Source organism: Falco naumanni, chromosome 3 (assembly GCF_017639655.2).
Source record: "Falco naumanni isolate bFalNau1 chromosome 3, bFalNau1.pat, whole genome shotgun sequence".
Lineage (NCBI taxonomy): Eukaryota > Metazoa > Chordata > Aves > Falconiformes > Falconidae > Falco > Falco naumanni.
This window is the reverse complement of record NC_054056.1, coordinates 109763322-109778905: the sequence shown is the minus strand read 5'-3', so window position 1 is coordinate 109778905 and position 15584 is coordinate 109763322. Positions and strand designations below refer to the sequence as shown.

General features: G+C 35.9%; 1 protein-coding gene across 1 annotated transcript in view; it reads left to right on the top strand.

Moving 5' to 3' along the window:
- DNAH5 (dynein axonemal heavy chain 5) overlaps positions 1–15584 on the top strand; it is a 122114-nt gene that overhangs the window by 19903 nt on the left and 86627 nt on the right. The window contains 10 exon segments of the mRNA XM_040588837.1: positions 1787–1894; positions 2629–2714; positions 3473–3794; positions 7051–7257; positions 8942–9113; positions 10401–10546; positions 12207–12366; positions 12882–13124; positions 13991–14181; positions 14257–14356. Coding sequence (XP_040444771.1) covers positions 1787–1894; positions 2629–2714; positions 3473–3794; positions 7051–7257; positions 8942–9113; positions 10401–10546; positions 12207–12366; positions 12882–13124; positions 13991–14181; positions 14257–14356 — 1735 coding nt within the window.

Genomic DNA, 15584 nt, shown 5'->3' with positions numbered 1-15584 from the left:
CTTTATTTTCTAGCAAGTAGAGTCTTCCCTGGTTTTACTGAGCCTGAGCCAATTTACCTTATTATATATCTTTCTTAGTGCAGTATCATAATTATGGCACTTGTAAATATTAAAATAAATCAATTAAATTGATCAATCAAGTATTCAATGTGTGGTTTGTAGACTGCTTTCAGAGATCACATGTGATACAGCGATCAGGTAGTACAGGCAAATGTGACATTCTAATTTGCTTTACCCTGTCCTTTTCCTTTTTGTATGGCCACGAGTAAATGACTTTGCTGTAGTTAAATAACCATAGGGTGAAATGTGAGCATTCCATGGTCCATCCTGGTTCAATTCTCTCCCTGTTGCAGTCCAGGATTTTGGTTCCTTAATGGCATCTTTCACAGTAACTGGTTTTCTCCTTTGTTCTCCTCTATAGTTTTCTGAGGAAAACCTGGGCACAGCTGGAAGGGTAGTTTGATCTAAGACTATTCCATGTGGGCAGGATAGGTGTGGGCTGCTCTAAATTTTACTCCACTCACTGAGAACTGCTCTCTAAAGTTGTGCTAGCAGGCTTCTCAGCAGCTCAGGTTGCTGAGAATTTTCAGGTCATGCTATGAAGATGCTATTTTGGTAGGCTGGAACACAGACATCTCACTTGTTTGGGGCATTTGTGTTTGAAAAGCTGCCTGTGACTATTAGCCCAGGCTCTTATGAAGTCTGCAAATTCTGTACAGATAAACTGCATTGTCCATTGCAGCACTCATGCCTAAAGTAAGAGCTTTGTGTGAGACCTAGTTAGCATGAAGTCGATTTCATTTTGAGGGGGCGGAGTAAGGGGTAATTATACACACTACGGTAGAAAATACTACATGGAAGGTTCTGGATGGTATGCATAAAGGGCAGAAAGTGATTGTACTTTTTTAACAGCGACAAAATTGAGGTACTGAAGTATTTGACATGGACTGTAGGTATAATTATGTGACTATCTGACTTGAAAATTGTTTACAATAGGAAGTTATTATGTTGCAGTTTTTCATGCTTTACCTCTTAGTTGCTATCTAGGATTTGCTTACTTTTAGAGGAAAAGATTGAATTTTTATTTACAGCAAAGCAATAAAACTGATGGTCAGTTGACTTAGAATAAAATGGTAGAAGTCTGCTGTGCTGAAAATGTATTGAGCTTCATAGCTATACCGTGGCAAACTGCTAGGATGTTGAACAGTGGTTCATCATTAAAAATCCTTTAACTTGTGTCTGCAGCTCAAGGGAGATGCTGATTAAGATGTACTGTCATTTGAGTGGACAGTAGCTATGTAAGAGAAGCCAGGAACAATAAGTCCTGAGCTGGTGATGTGCTGCATCTTACTGTAACTTTTGAATAGTCTGTTTTTCTATGGAATTGGTTAATATAAAGACATGGAAAATACTAATGCAAAAGTATTATTCGGTGGTGAACTTTGTTAACTTTTAAATAGAAATAATCAACCTCTGCATGAGAAAATATTTAATGGGGAACAAATGTCTTTGATGAAAAGCAAGAGTCTGAATTTTCTGTCAGTTCTAATCGACTTAAAATAGAAGGAAATAATATAAATTAAATTCATATGATTATTGCACCAGCTTGTTCCCTTCAAGTATGTCATTTAAGTGGTTTGCTTATATTGCTCAGCAAATACTGGTAACTAATGGCCAAGATAAAGTGTGGATGTGCACAGCCCATTGTGCTAAATATTTTGGTGTGGTAAGTTTTTGATAAGGACTTTTTTTGGTGATAGTTTTCTTTTTCTGTGACACTGTTTAGGGCATTGTTGACACCATGAAGAAAAGGCATAACAATTTATTGGATCAACGGAAGATTGATTTTGACCAAGATTATGAAGAGTTTTGCAAAGAGATAAATGATCTTCATGTAGGTTTTACGATCCAAATAAGAATTTAATTTACTGATGAATCCTCATGAAACAAAAATACCTCTGAGTTACCACCAAAGAAATTATGCAAATCTCAAAGTTTATATTCTGAAATGGAAAAATTATTTTGATGTATTTCCACTTTAAAGCTTGCATTTATTATCTAACTTTCAGACCACTTTCATGGAATAGGCCAGAAAGGGCCTTGAAGGCCTCCAAGAAAAGGATTTTTCATTACTGTACTTTATTGGGAAGTTACGCTAGCAAGAATAACATGAAAATTGATGATTTCATTGAGTGAATGTGAGCAAAGCACAACCAAGTCAGATAATTAACTTTCCCATAGGTCTGAAATCAGAAATTGGTGGAAGGAAAGGGTATATGTAGAAGAAAAGAATTAAAACAAATGCTTGGCTAGCTTTGGCTGCTAAAGAGCTAAGCAAGCATTCTTTGAGGGCTCTCAGCATGGTGGAACATTTGAGGGCACAAAAGCTTTTCTTGGTTGCATGGCTACAGAGGGAATTCCGAAAGAAAGAACCATGAAAGTTGGTTGTATTTTGTTTAATTCTTGAGGGAAGGAAGAAAGGGAAAATTGATATTTATTGAGGTTAGTTTCACATAAACAAATTATGTTCTAATATTGTGCGTGATAAAACCTGTCAAACAATATTGGCATATTTGAGGTGTGTGCCTTATGTAGTTCTCTGCTGTAGAATTATTTGCTCTCCTCCAGGATCAATTAAAGATTTTCATGGACATCACTTTTGAAAATATTCTGAACACTGAAAGAGCACTGAGTATGTTGAAGAAATTTGAAAGGTACTGTGTCCTATCTAGATTGCTAGAATTCTGCCAGGTGATGGAAATAACACTGAAGGTGGTGTGAAGTGGGAGGAGCAGAGCAGGAGGCATTTCCTTAAGTACAAACAAAAAACAACTGAACCTTCTCTCATTCAGCTCTTCAGCTCTGTGAAAGGATGTCTTAGCAGTGTGGATGAATAAACCCCATATTTTTTGTATCAGAAAATGCAAAATATTAATGGACTTTGAACTTCATCTTTCAAAGTTAGCATAAATACAGGAAAACTTTATGGCTGTTAGCATATTTGCCTTAGCTTTGTACTTCAACAATGGGAATAATTTGTTACCACAGTGCAGTTAGGAGAGAGTAAAATGGTTGTATTAGGGAACAGTGAAATTTACCTTGATAAATTCACATTGTTGCAAAGCAGCTTCCATCTTTATTGCCTCAGTTTTCTTATAATACTCTGTTTAATGGAGTAGACTGCTAGTGGTGGATTGGTTTCAGTTTGCTGCACATAATTTTAGCCTAGTGTTTGAAAACAGTGACAAAACAGAAAATGCATAGGCTTATTTGGAAACTTTATTGTCTGGTCTAAATCTTGGTTGCTTGGAATCAGGTTGTGACAGCATTTGTTCAAGCTTTAGTGAAAACTGCTGCTAAAGTTATTTTCTAAAGAAGACAAGAATGACTTTACTGTATTTTCCAAAATGCATCAAAATTCTTTTAGAAGTAACGAAGGAGTTTTTTTAATGATTATTATTTTTCTAAGCAGATTAAAAATCCCGAATCTTGGGATTGATGAAAAGTATCAGAAGATACTTCAAAACTATGGTCATGACATCGAAACAGTCTGTAAGATCTACACTAGGCAGAAGCAGGACCCTCCACTGGCTCGTAATCTGCCTCCAATAGCTGGTAAAATCTTGTGGGCACGCCACCTATTCCACAGGATCCAGGAGCCCATGGAGTCTTTCCAGCAGCACCCGGCTGTTCTGCAAACGCCAGATGGCAAGCGCATAATCCGCAACTACAACAAAGTAGCAAAAGTTCTTATGAAGTTCGAGGTGATCTACTACAGGGGATGGCTTCAGCAGGTAAACCAGCTGATTTTGGTTAGGATATGTCTTTAAAAGAATGTGTTGGATTTTTGTTGTTCGTAGACTGATAACATCTAGTTCTACAGAGCAGACGAAACACTGGGTTACAGCAGTGTGAAGAAATCTCTGATTAGTAGCAGGAGTCAGGTATGCTAAGCTGCAGACTTAGGATGCATCTTAAATGCCGGATGGAATAAGAAGAGGTACTTTATAAGAAAGTGTTTCTATTAATAAACAGTGCCTGTACTGCCTGTAGCTGAATTTAGGAGCAATTGAAAGATCTTCATTGTAACTAAGAAGTTACAATGAAAAATATTTATTATGGAAATGAATAATGAAGATTCAGTGGTAGCCTTAGCTGTCGCTCTGTCTCTGCCATATTCTACTGACCGGTGCAAGAAGTTCATGTGTGGGGAGAGGGGTTTTGTCAGCTGGTTAGCTTAAGATAAAAGGAGACAGAGATTTCCTTTTGGTCTGGACAATATGGATTTGGTTTTTTGAGTGATAATCCGCGAGTATGCTGTGAGTGAATGTGCTTATAAAAAGCATCCAGTCTCAAGAGATATAGCATCCTGTAGAATTAATAGTATACTCAGTGTAAAACTGTGTTTTGAGCCTGTTGTGTGTTAACCCAGGTAGGCAATTAAGCACACGCAACTGCTCGCTTATTTCCCCCTGCTCACCCTCAGTGAGAGAGGGAAGACGAAAGGAAAAGTAAAAGCAAGAAAACTGGTGGGTTTGGATAAGAAACTGTTTAGTAAGTGAAGGAAAAGTGGAGGAAGAGAGAAAGAAAGCAAAATAAGTGTTGCAAAGAATTACTCACTACCCATGTGTAGATCAATGTCCAGCCAGTTCCAGAGCAAACGAGAAGCCATCTTTGATTTCATGTGTTCTTCACTGAGAGCTGGTACGGTATCCCTCATGTTTTATGGAGGAGGAATTGTGATGCTTCAGGAAGCCTTTGGTGTTGGTTTAATGTTTCTATCTTGGACTCAGTTTCTGTTTTGATGCCAGTACCATGCTGGATACCTGCATCGTTCCAAGTATACTGCTGATAGCTTTCACTGAATAGTGCCTGCTGCTGGTATCATGTCCTGGCCTGGGCACCTTTAGGATCTATTCCCTGTGTCAGCTATAAAGACTATGGAGGATGTATACTTCTTGTGAGGCTACCTCTGCCTCCTTTAGCTAGACAAGCTCATGACCAGACTTTTTTACACGTACCATGCCTTGACTGAGCAGTCAAGTACATTCTCTCTTCATCTTTTATAAAATGATTGTAATATACAAGGCATCTCCCCCAAACTCATGCCTTCCTTTGTGAGGTCCTAGTGATCTTCAATCTGATTCTGGTCTTCGCTAAAAAGTAAGCATCTAGTTTCTCCTATAGCTGGGTCAAATCATGCTTGGCAGCCATATAACTTGCTGAGCATGCTCCAAACTTATTAGGTGGGGAAGAAAGGGAGGTGGATCTGAACACGGTTTCAAGTTTTTGAAACGAGCATACGTGCCTTGGAAATACATGAAAAGTATATCCATTTTAACGTCAATGCACTTGTCTACCAGATAGGGCAAAAAAAATGTGACTGCTGTTCAGCAGCCTCGAGTCAAAAATTTAAGTGCAGGTGGATGTGGGCATGAATCTCGTAAGAACACAAGGGGGAGCTCTTGCTCTACTCCTGAACGAAAGGGGCGGGGAGCAGGGCAAGTGTCGTGTGGGGAATGCAAATGCGACGCAAGCAGGGAGGTAGCTCCTACTATTTTTTATTCTTCTATACAGTGAAGATAGTTAAGCTTAGTGACTTTCTGATATTTCTGAACATTTCCCCTCGCTTTTTCCTGTTCCTTATGGGATCGTTACCACCTTGTTTATATATATATATTTTTTTTAATAGCATAAGATTTAAAGCCATTATTTTCGTGCTATAGCCAATGATGTTCAACTTGGACATATTAAAATAATAAAATAGCAGCGTGAAAGCTACTATAATTCTATTTTAGTGTAAGATTTGTGCCTTTAGTGTATTACTAATTTCTATTACTGATTTCTGTTACCTTAATAATGAAAATTGCATGAAAAAACACATAAATGGGAGATGAAGGCATTGATAGTGGGAATAATGAGTCTGAAGTCCAACGAAAAGTGCAGTAAGATGTGCTGGTGAACTTTGCAGAAAAAAATTTCAGTAAGACAGCTGTGCTGAGTGACTTTGATATTAGCAGATAGGGCATGGCACCTTCACTGACAAAACTTAATTAGATGATTTCTTGAAAAATGCTGTGTAAAATTTCATGCTAATATATGATACAGCTGAAGCAAGCAAATTTTCAGTGTGTGTTCCATTAAAAAAGAAAAAAAGGACACTGACAGAAATTATTGGGTTAAGAAACTTGCTTAAAACAAAGCTCTATCTCAATATATTGTTAAACTTGTAATTTGATAAGCGAATAAAGAAAAATAAAACTATGTCAGCAAAAGGACAACTGGGAAATAGGAATAGTGGCAAAGCTTTTCATGTAGGAAACATTTTCCTACTTAAGGTATGACTTCTTCCCGGTATCAACCAAATTTTCCATGTGTGGTGGTCTTACGAATGCTTTCCCTTCTAATCACATGGAGAACAAACGGCATTCTAATATTCAAATGAGGCATTTAAACCAATAGTGTGATTAGGCTTCCCTTTTAACAATTGTAAAAAAATAATTATAATAAACATTAATTTTAGTTTTTTAAAAAATTTGCTCAGAGGTTGGATGTAATTGGGAGTTCCATTAAGACTGGAGCATAGTATATCTGATAGTGGAAAAAAAGCAAAAGGAGAGAAAACGGTAAGTTTATGCAAAAGATATCTGAAGAAGTTATCCAAGAATAGTTTAGTTCATCCAGGAGGTTGTGTGCAGCCTTATTGCAGAATGTGAAATAAGTTTTGAGGAAGTAAGAATTCAGTTTTAAGTGAATTGAAGTAAGAAAGTCTGTGTCTCAGCTTTTGACATCTGACTGTGGAATTCAGCTTACTGTATCGAAGAACAAACAGAAAAATGTCTGTCAGATAAAGAACAGTTAATTTGATTGTTGAGCATTTGGGTACATGCAGATTGTGTTAATAAAGTTTAGGGTTTGCTTCATACCATATCAATATTTATTGTCAGCAATGCCTACTTTTATTATCTGCCAAAATGATATTTATATCCAAAACAAAGTATTTTATTGCACTGCCTGTCTGATCAGGAATGATTACTTTGTTTCCTGCAGATTGAATTAACTAAACGGGGACTTCAAGCATCTCTCTTGGTAAAAGCTCCAGAAACGGGAGAATTATTAGTGAATTTTGACCCTGAAATATTATCTTTAATCAGAGAAACAGATTGCATGGCTCACATGTGCCTCGAAATCCCAGAATCTGCAAGTGTTATTCAACAGAAGAGAGACTGGTATAAGAAGATTGTCAGCAATTTGCATGTGGGTTTTTTTTAGTTTTTATGTATGTGTAGTGTACTTTAGAATGTCTAGTTTCTATACATATGGAAGAGAAAAAATGAAGATCAACTATTATGCATTAAGAAAACATTGGTAAATCTATTTTTTATCTTTACAACTGTCTTGAGGCGCTTTTAAAAAGAATTTCTTAGATTTGTATTTTCTGTGAAGTCTCTTCAAAGATGCACGGATTTAGGGAAGCTCTGCAGAGGCTGGGAAAGAGATGAGGATGGGGACGAAAGGAGGCTTACAAGATGCCTTGCTCTGTTGCCTGCTTTCTAGGTGATAAGTAATTTATCTGTCATCCAATAATGGAGTCAACACTGCATACACTTTGTTTTGAGAGGATAGCTGGGAGGGAGGAATTGGATGGTATGTCTTTAAAAAGCGTAAAACATCCAGGAAGCAGCAGCATAGTTCCTGCACCAGTTTTTTACACTGATGTCTGTGGAATAGTTTAAAAAAGAGAAGCTAAAACTTCCCTTTCTGTCATCTTTTAAATCCTTTGGATCATTGTGTCTGCCTATGAACAGACAAGGTTCTTGATGACTCAGGATGAGTATTCAAAGAAAAAGTGTCCAGAAAACTATAGCTTCAAAGGGCTATGCGATTCTGAAATGAGGGGGGAAAAAATAAAAATTGTATTAAGTCATAAGGTTATTGCAAGGATTGGTTTTTTTTGCAAAACGTGAAGCTAGATCAACAGGTTAAAGATACATTAGAAACCAAATACCATACTAAAGTTATGTTAAGGCTGGTCTAACAAAACTGCTGAAAAGTTCACTTAAACACATATTTTTCCTTGGGCTTTTTGTCTCCTGGAATATCGTTTAGAGACTGAAATTTCCGAATCTCTCCATGTCATGGTTTAACCCTGGTAGGCAGCTAAGCATCACACAGAAGCTCCCTTACTTCACCCAGTGGGAGGGGGGAGAGAATCTGAAGGTTAAAACAGAAAATGCAGGTTGAGATAAAAACAACTTAATGGGAAAGCAAAAACTGCATGTGAAAGCAAAGCAAAATAGGGAATTAATTTACCAATTCACATCAGCAGGCTGGTGTTTAACCATCTCCAGGAAAGTAAGGCTGTATCATGGTTACTTGTGAAGACAAATGCCATAGCTCTGAATGTCCCCCTTCTTCTTCCCCCAGCTTTTACTTTTAAGCATGATGCCATAAATATGGGATATCCCTTTAGTCAGTCAGGAGTAACTGTCCTGGCTGTTTCCTCCCAGCTGCTTTTGTGTCTCCAGCCTAATTGCTGGCAGGGCTGTATGAGAAACAGAAAAGGCCTCGATGCTGTATTGCATTGCTCAGCAACAGCCCAAATATTGGTGTGTTACCAACACTGTTTTGGTCATAAATCCAAAACATGGCACCATGTAGGCCAGTATGAAAGAAATTAACTCTATCCCAACCAAAACCTGTGCAATCTACAAAGATGATTTTCCATGTGAAGTAGTACTTGCATTACTATAAAGAGCAACAAATAGTGAATTTCTATCAAAAATAATGAAAACATTTCCCAAACTATTAATTATAATTTGTTAAGAATTTCATTGATGTACATCCAGAGGAATTTTCTTAAGTTATGATAAATATGTATATGTGAAGAGGTTCAAATCAGTGTATATTAACTAATGCTTTAATTCTCTGTTCATCGCAGATGATGCTTGCAGAGTATAAAAGGATTAAACTGAAAATAAAACACCCTATTGAACAACTGATGGCTCCTCAGTTAACAAATGTAGATGATGCTATCCAGCCAGGTCTAATGTTACTGACCTGGACATCCTTAAATATTGAGAAATATATTAATAAGGTTTTCTATAAGCTAGGTAAGTTGCTTGCTTCCTTCCGTTAACTTCTGCTTGTTTGCTTCTATACAAATGCAAGCTATATTATTGAGCATACTACCCTTTATATGATTTTTACTTAATTGACTTATACATGAAAGACATCAGAATTTTCACCTGTCCTGTGCTTCATTAACCTCTGCTTTGTAACAACACCTTCTTTTTGTCTCACACATTTGTCAAATTTTTGCTAATATGAATGGAATGGCAGTTAGGATTAAGCCAAGCATAAAATAGTGTGCAAAGGTCCTGTGTATTCTGAATTCAAAGAATGAGAGCTGCTTTCTAAAAGAGCTTGTAGGTTTCAGACTTTTCCTATTCTTGCCTTTTGTTTCTATAACATATAGTTATAGGAAGTTCTGTAAGTTCTCAGGGAGTAATATCTCGACTGAGTTGGCACTGCCACTGCTCAGTAGCTTTTCATATTAACCTTTTTTTTAACATCAGTCTCTTTAAAACAAATGCATGCACATCTTGGGCAACAGTTTTAGAAAATAGATGAGCTTGTAGTCTTTTCAAAAGATTATCACAGTATTGCACTGAAGTGTGCATTGTTCCTGAAGATACCAAGTTCCTTTTGCTTCAGTTTAATTACTACATCAAAAAGATTTTGTTTTTTGAAATATAAGTTCTTACAGTAGGAATTTTCTTTATTTGAAACGGCAAATCAAAATGCATTTTGGATGCTAACCTGACATTACATTTAATTTTGAATAATACAAGTAGTTTGAGTCTGGAACAGGGACCTTGCTGCTATTCCAATTTCAGCATTGAAAGCAAATTGCTATTAAACTGGGAAAATATTAGTGATTGTTTTCTGTTAACTATTATTTGGCCTCTAACATTTTTTTGAAGGATAGATGATTTATCAAAAGGTTTTGTTGCTGGTAGGTTCTCCAAGTGGTAACTAGTTCAAGCTATCGGAGAAGTATTCCTGAACATTAATTTTAAGCTGAATTTTAATGTCTTTGTGTTTGAAATGGATATACTTTAAGCTCGTCTTAATATGTATTTATAATATTTTGCCTTTTATCTTTTAGGATATGGATAGCATATGCTAGATGAGGATATGTTATGCAAAAGACTAATTACAATTTCAGTGGTCAACCTTGCCATAAAAGTTCAGATGTTTGAAGTAAGCTGGTTAAGGTGCAGAATTAATATAAAATTGAATATGACATTTTGTTAGTAAAAATTTAAGCAGAACTCTGCAATGACTGTTGTTTCAAGCTTTGAAGCTTGTCTTGCATTTTCTTTTTGCTTCAAAAGCCGGGATGGAGTTATTGCTTGATCGAGTGAATGACTTGGTTGAATTTCGTATTGATGCTGTCCTACAAGAAATGAGTATGGTGCCACTCTGTAAGTTGCCAGAAGATGAGCCGCTGAGCTGTGAAGAATTTCTCCAACAGACTAAGGTTATTAGATAAAAGCTTCATAAAAAAGAGTTCAATGGCTTTGAATTAAGGTATTTTTCTTTTTTTATGAGATAAAACCAGTGCAGAATTAATGAAACACGCGTGGGAGACCGAAGGAAATCCCCACTTACTTGGCTGGAACCTTAAAAAGGAACATAAATAGCAAAGGCAAAGAGGTCTGAGCTAAGATGTTCTTTTCTGAGCTTATTAATGTCAAGCCAACTACTGTATTATATTTCTTTTATGCTTCGATATCTCTCAAATGTTTTTACTCTGTGATAGTATCTTTTTTGTCACTATTGCTTTTTAGTGCCTTTAACTAATAGAATTGCCCATCTCATGCCTGTTAATAGCTCCATAACAAGTGCACTTCGTTGCCTGGGAGTGTAATTACTATGGAAATGATTGTGTACTGAATATCTTTGTTAATCTCAAGCCCCAGAATATACTCCGAAGTACCGGGGTGAAGTTTTTATTTTTGTTGGTCCTGCTGCTGCTTTCTTGATAGAGCTGGTGCTAAAACACATGTTCACTAAAGTAAAAATATGTGGGGGAGCACAAAAACCTCAGCACTGTGTGGTAATTGATACTGCAGAAATTACACCACTACCACAGCCAATCAGTTTGAGTTAGCAGAGTAAGTGGTATACTGGGGTTACCCAGTTATGGGTACAATGGAAATAGTAACAGCATTTGTAAGCTTATTGTAGTTTTTAATGAGAAAGGACTAGAAATAAGTTCTATTAAATTTCTAAAGAAATTGCTGCAACAAAAACAGTTGTATCATGGAAAAAAAACCCAGTGTACCTTGCTTAGTAGCTGCTGTGATATTGCAAATCAGATCTGGCTTCTCTTTCAACTAGGCTGAATCAGGAATATCAAAGATCGTGTCTTAAAATTTGGAAATGACCGAGTGTTGCTAATGGCTGAAATTTTACAATTATTGATTTTTAATTAAATGGAGGTAGCCAGGTTTGACTAAGCTAAAAAAATAGGAGTTGACAAAGAAGAAAAAAATTAAAAGGCCATTATAGTTAAAAACTATAGTTAAAGCACTTCGTCAATTTTACCGTATTAAAGAAAAAACTGCACAATACTTTATTTCTGAACTTTATTAAATCTCATCTTTTGATCCCTTCTCCCTCCAGTTGTTATCTTTATGATTAGAATAAATAAGAAAATTATCTTTTGATAGATTTTTATCTCCTATCTGGCTATCAATGGGAAATATGATTGGCTAATACTCTTTATGACACAGCCAAGTACTATAAAATGACAATGCTTAAAAGAAAGGTTACATCTTCCTTGTCTACATTAGAAAGTTAAAAAAAAAAAAACAACTAAGTGCTTTTGGGAGCCCTTAAATGGAACTAGGCTTTATAAACATTGATTCATTATGTTAACTATGGATGAGTCATGTGATTTAGGAAACATGCTGCAGCGATTTTGAAAGACATTTATGTCACCTTGTTTGGCACAACAAAGAATCCAACACTAAATAGTTTGGAACAAACCAATTTTAAAATCATCTTGTGTATTAATCTTGTTTTTCACAAATCTGAGGCCTTGACATTTCTGTTAACAAAGGCTGCTATGACAGTGAAACAGACATGAGAACTGGGAAAATAAAAACATATTGTTTGTTTTGTTGTGATAACAGGAACTCTGTATAAAAGGTTCTCGGACTTTACATTTAAAAAGCTCACTGGTGGAAGATGCTGCTAATGAGTTGATTAACATGCTACTTGACACGGAGGTACAGGTCAGTAAAGAAGATGGGAAATCGGTTGTACCCACTGGTGAAATAAGAAAAAATACAGGTAAGAAGATTATATTGTAGCTCTGTGCTTATGGGTTGTTTTTTGTTTGTTTTTTTTTTTTTTTGTATGCTGATAGTATATGTTGGGGGATATTGTAGTTTAGTTTACTGAAGTATCGATCAGTATCTAATGTTTGAAGACTTTCGTTTGACTTTGCTTGGATAATAGATCATCTAACAATCATCATCTGCAAAATAGGTCAATATTATCAGTGTAACTTGCATGTTAAAATGTTAATGCCATAGAAGCAGCTACTTACAGGCCTTGGTTAATTGCTGGACTTCCTAGAGAAAGAATATAAGAAATAATATCTAAATTTTGGTGATAATCATTGTAATATGTACTGAAAAGAGAAGGTGGATAGGAGTAAAAGGACTGTTACATTGAGGTACAGATTACGAATGGGTATAATCTGCACTTCTGTAAAAAATTATTTTAGACACTTACTGAGGTGTTGCTTTATTATTTTCAAGTCCTTTAAGTCGATTTAACTAACTAGACTTATGATATTTTAGCAATAGAAGAGGAAAAGACATCAAAAAGCTTGACTTCCTCTCGCAATTCCAGTGAGGTATGGGGTGGGCTGCCTCCTCCAGTGAAGAGGAAGAGAATGGATTTAGAAATGTTAGAGGAAGAAGCCAATGAACTGCTTTCCTACTTCAATCATTGCAATGTTGATGCCCTTTTGAAAGTCACTCGAAACACTCTGGAGACCATTCGCAAGCGCATCCATGCATCTTCCATGACCAACTTCTTAGGTGCCTATATTGCAGTACTTAGCTTTCTTAGCCTATAGGAAGAAACATGTAAATGTAATATCCCAGAACTGTGTAAAAAAGAGCCATGTATGTAAAAGATGGGAAAAGAAAAGGAGTTTGAATAAGCTTTTACATCACAATTGATAACACAGTATATTTCCAAAGGAATAGTTTTTCCTGTGACAGTAGGCATGTGTCGTTGGGGTGCTCGCTCTTTTAGGACTGACTGTACTGTTCTGAAGCTGGATATTATATTTGGAGTTGGACTTGATAAGTGATTACCTGTTCGACCTTGGCTTTTGCATAAAACTGTATGAAAAAAACGGTAGAGAAAGAGGTATATTCTCTTTCTCTTACTAATTGCCTTCATATCTTTCTTATGCATCATATACAACAGTGATGGTACACTCTTTCAAAGTATTTGAAACAAATACTTTGTTTCAAAGTATTTTCTTGTTCCATACTTTTAAGAAACAAAACCAAAGGCATTTATGTTTGGTCTGTATAGCATATAAGGCATACAATAGCATGAGATTCTAAGGAGTTTTTGTGCCCAACTTAATATGCTGACAGGGAGTACTAGCCAGACAGTAAAATTTTCTGGTAAACGGAGTTTACTTGCACAGAACAAATTGAAGAGGAGCTTCATGGAGAGAAATAACATGGCACTTAGTTTTCACTTGTGCTGCTACAGACTTTAACAATACATCTTGTAAATTACTCATGAATCTTTTTTCCTTGAGAGTGACACTCAATACTCATCACTAGGATGTAGATATTGGTTTATATCACTGCAATGCCTAGTTTGACATCTTGAAAAAAATGCGAACAACTTTTTTTTTTTTTTTTTTTTGTCTTTCATTTAGAAAATCCCAATGCTTCTAAGCAGAAAAAAAGTGCTTATCCTATATTTAGGACTAGTATTAACCTATCTATCCCTAATATCGTCATGACACCCTCTTTGGATGAGGTACAGCAGACGCTTAATAAAGCTGTAGATTGTATTGTGAAAGTAATGAAAGGAGTTGGACAGTGGAGTAAGGAGAGACTATCCAAGGTTTGTGTCTTTAACGCCTTACTTAATGTTTCAAAACTACTGCAAATAGAGAATGAAATTCTATTTCTTCCCCAGAAGAAAATGCTAGAGAGAAAAGTGGCTGTGTTGCATTGTGAGAGCAGAGACAGCGATTCTGATGATGGAATGAAAGAGACTGGAAAGAAAAACATGCATGGTAATGATAAATTCTGACATCATTGAATGGGAAATGTGATTTATGCAGAATGTGTTACAGGATATTAGATACAAAATGCATCAAAAATGGTAGAAAGAAGACTTCATAGATTTTGAACTACTTCAGAGAAGAAATGGGATATAATAACAATGTCACTGCTTCTCTTTGTTGTTAGAAATGAGGCTTGCCTGAAGATACTTTTCCTTGTGTGGATTTGAGTAAGGGGATTTTATGTGCTTCTCAGAGAGCTGTACTGCTTTGGGTTCTGCAGCATGTGAAAAGCTGTTAGGGGCCAGCTTGGACAGCATAGTAGAAATTGTGAATGAGTTTGGAAGACAATTATAGTCACTATCACCACACAAAAGATCTTTCATGATTTGCCCGTGTGGTTTGTAACTTGGCATGTTCAAGTGGCGTCTTAAAACTTGTGCTGAAGTTCCTTTAAGAAGGGTGAGTTGAACTTAAAACCTGGTATTGAATAGAAATGTCTATATAATTTGCAGTATTGGTAGAGAAAGGATTGTGTAGATGACTGAATAGAGTAAAATTTCTAAAAGGATTTTGACTTAATCTGTTTTGTGATCAGACATGGAATTACATTATTGAAAACATTAATTCAAGGAAATTTAAGATGGTATCTTTGGGTTTTTCTTGTCTGAAATGGTGTAGAGTGAAGCCAAATTAGTTGTACTACTTTGTACTTCAGGTACTTAAAAAATACATTGAGTCTTTTTAGGTTAGCTCCCTCTTATACACCTAAAAAGTAGGAAAGTAATACTTGAATTGGTTAAGAAATGAAATTGTTCTTTCAAAACTAAGAATTTCTCTTGTACAACATGAAATAAGCAATGATGGTAAGTTCAATCTTATGGGTATTTTGCTAACTAATGGACCTTCATTTTATCTTTCTTTCCTTTTGAGGACTGGCTATGAACATCTTGGATTTAACATTAATTTGTATTTCAAATTGTCATTTGTGGTGAAATATTTCATATTTCAGAAAATAAAAATATTTATGGATTTGGTCAGTGCTGGCATATCAGTAAATCACTTAGGTGAAGTATATAGAATAAACCTTGGGGAGGGGTGAGAGAAAAGGAAATTATTTTTTTTTGAACAATTGCAGTGGAACTTATTCTGAAATTGACAGAGCATCTAGATTAAGCAAGTTTCCTAAAATGGGGAGATTTATGAATTTGTGGCAATTATATTGTCCACCTAGACTTCT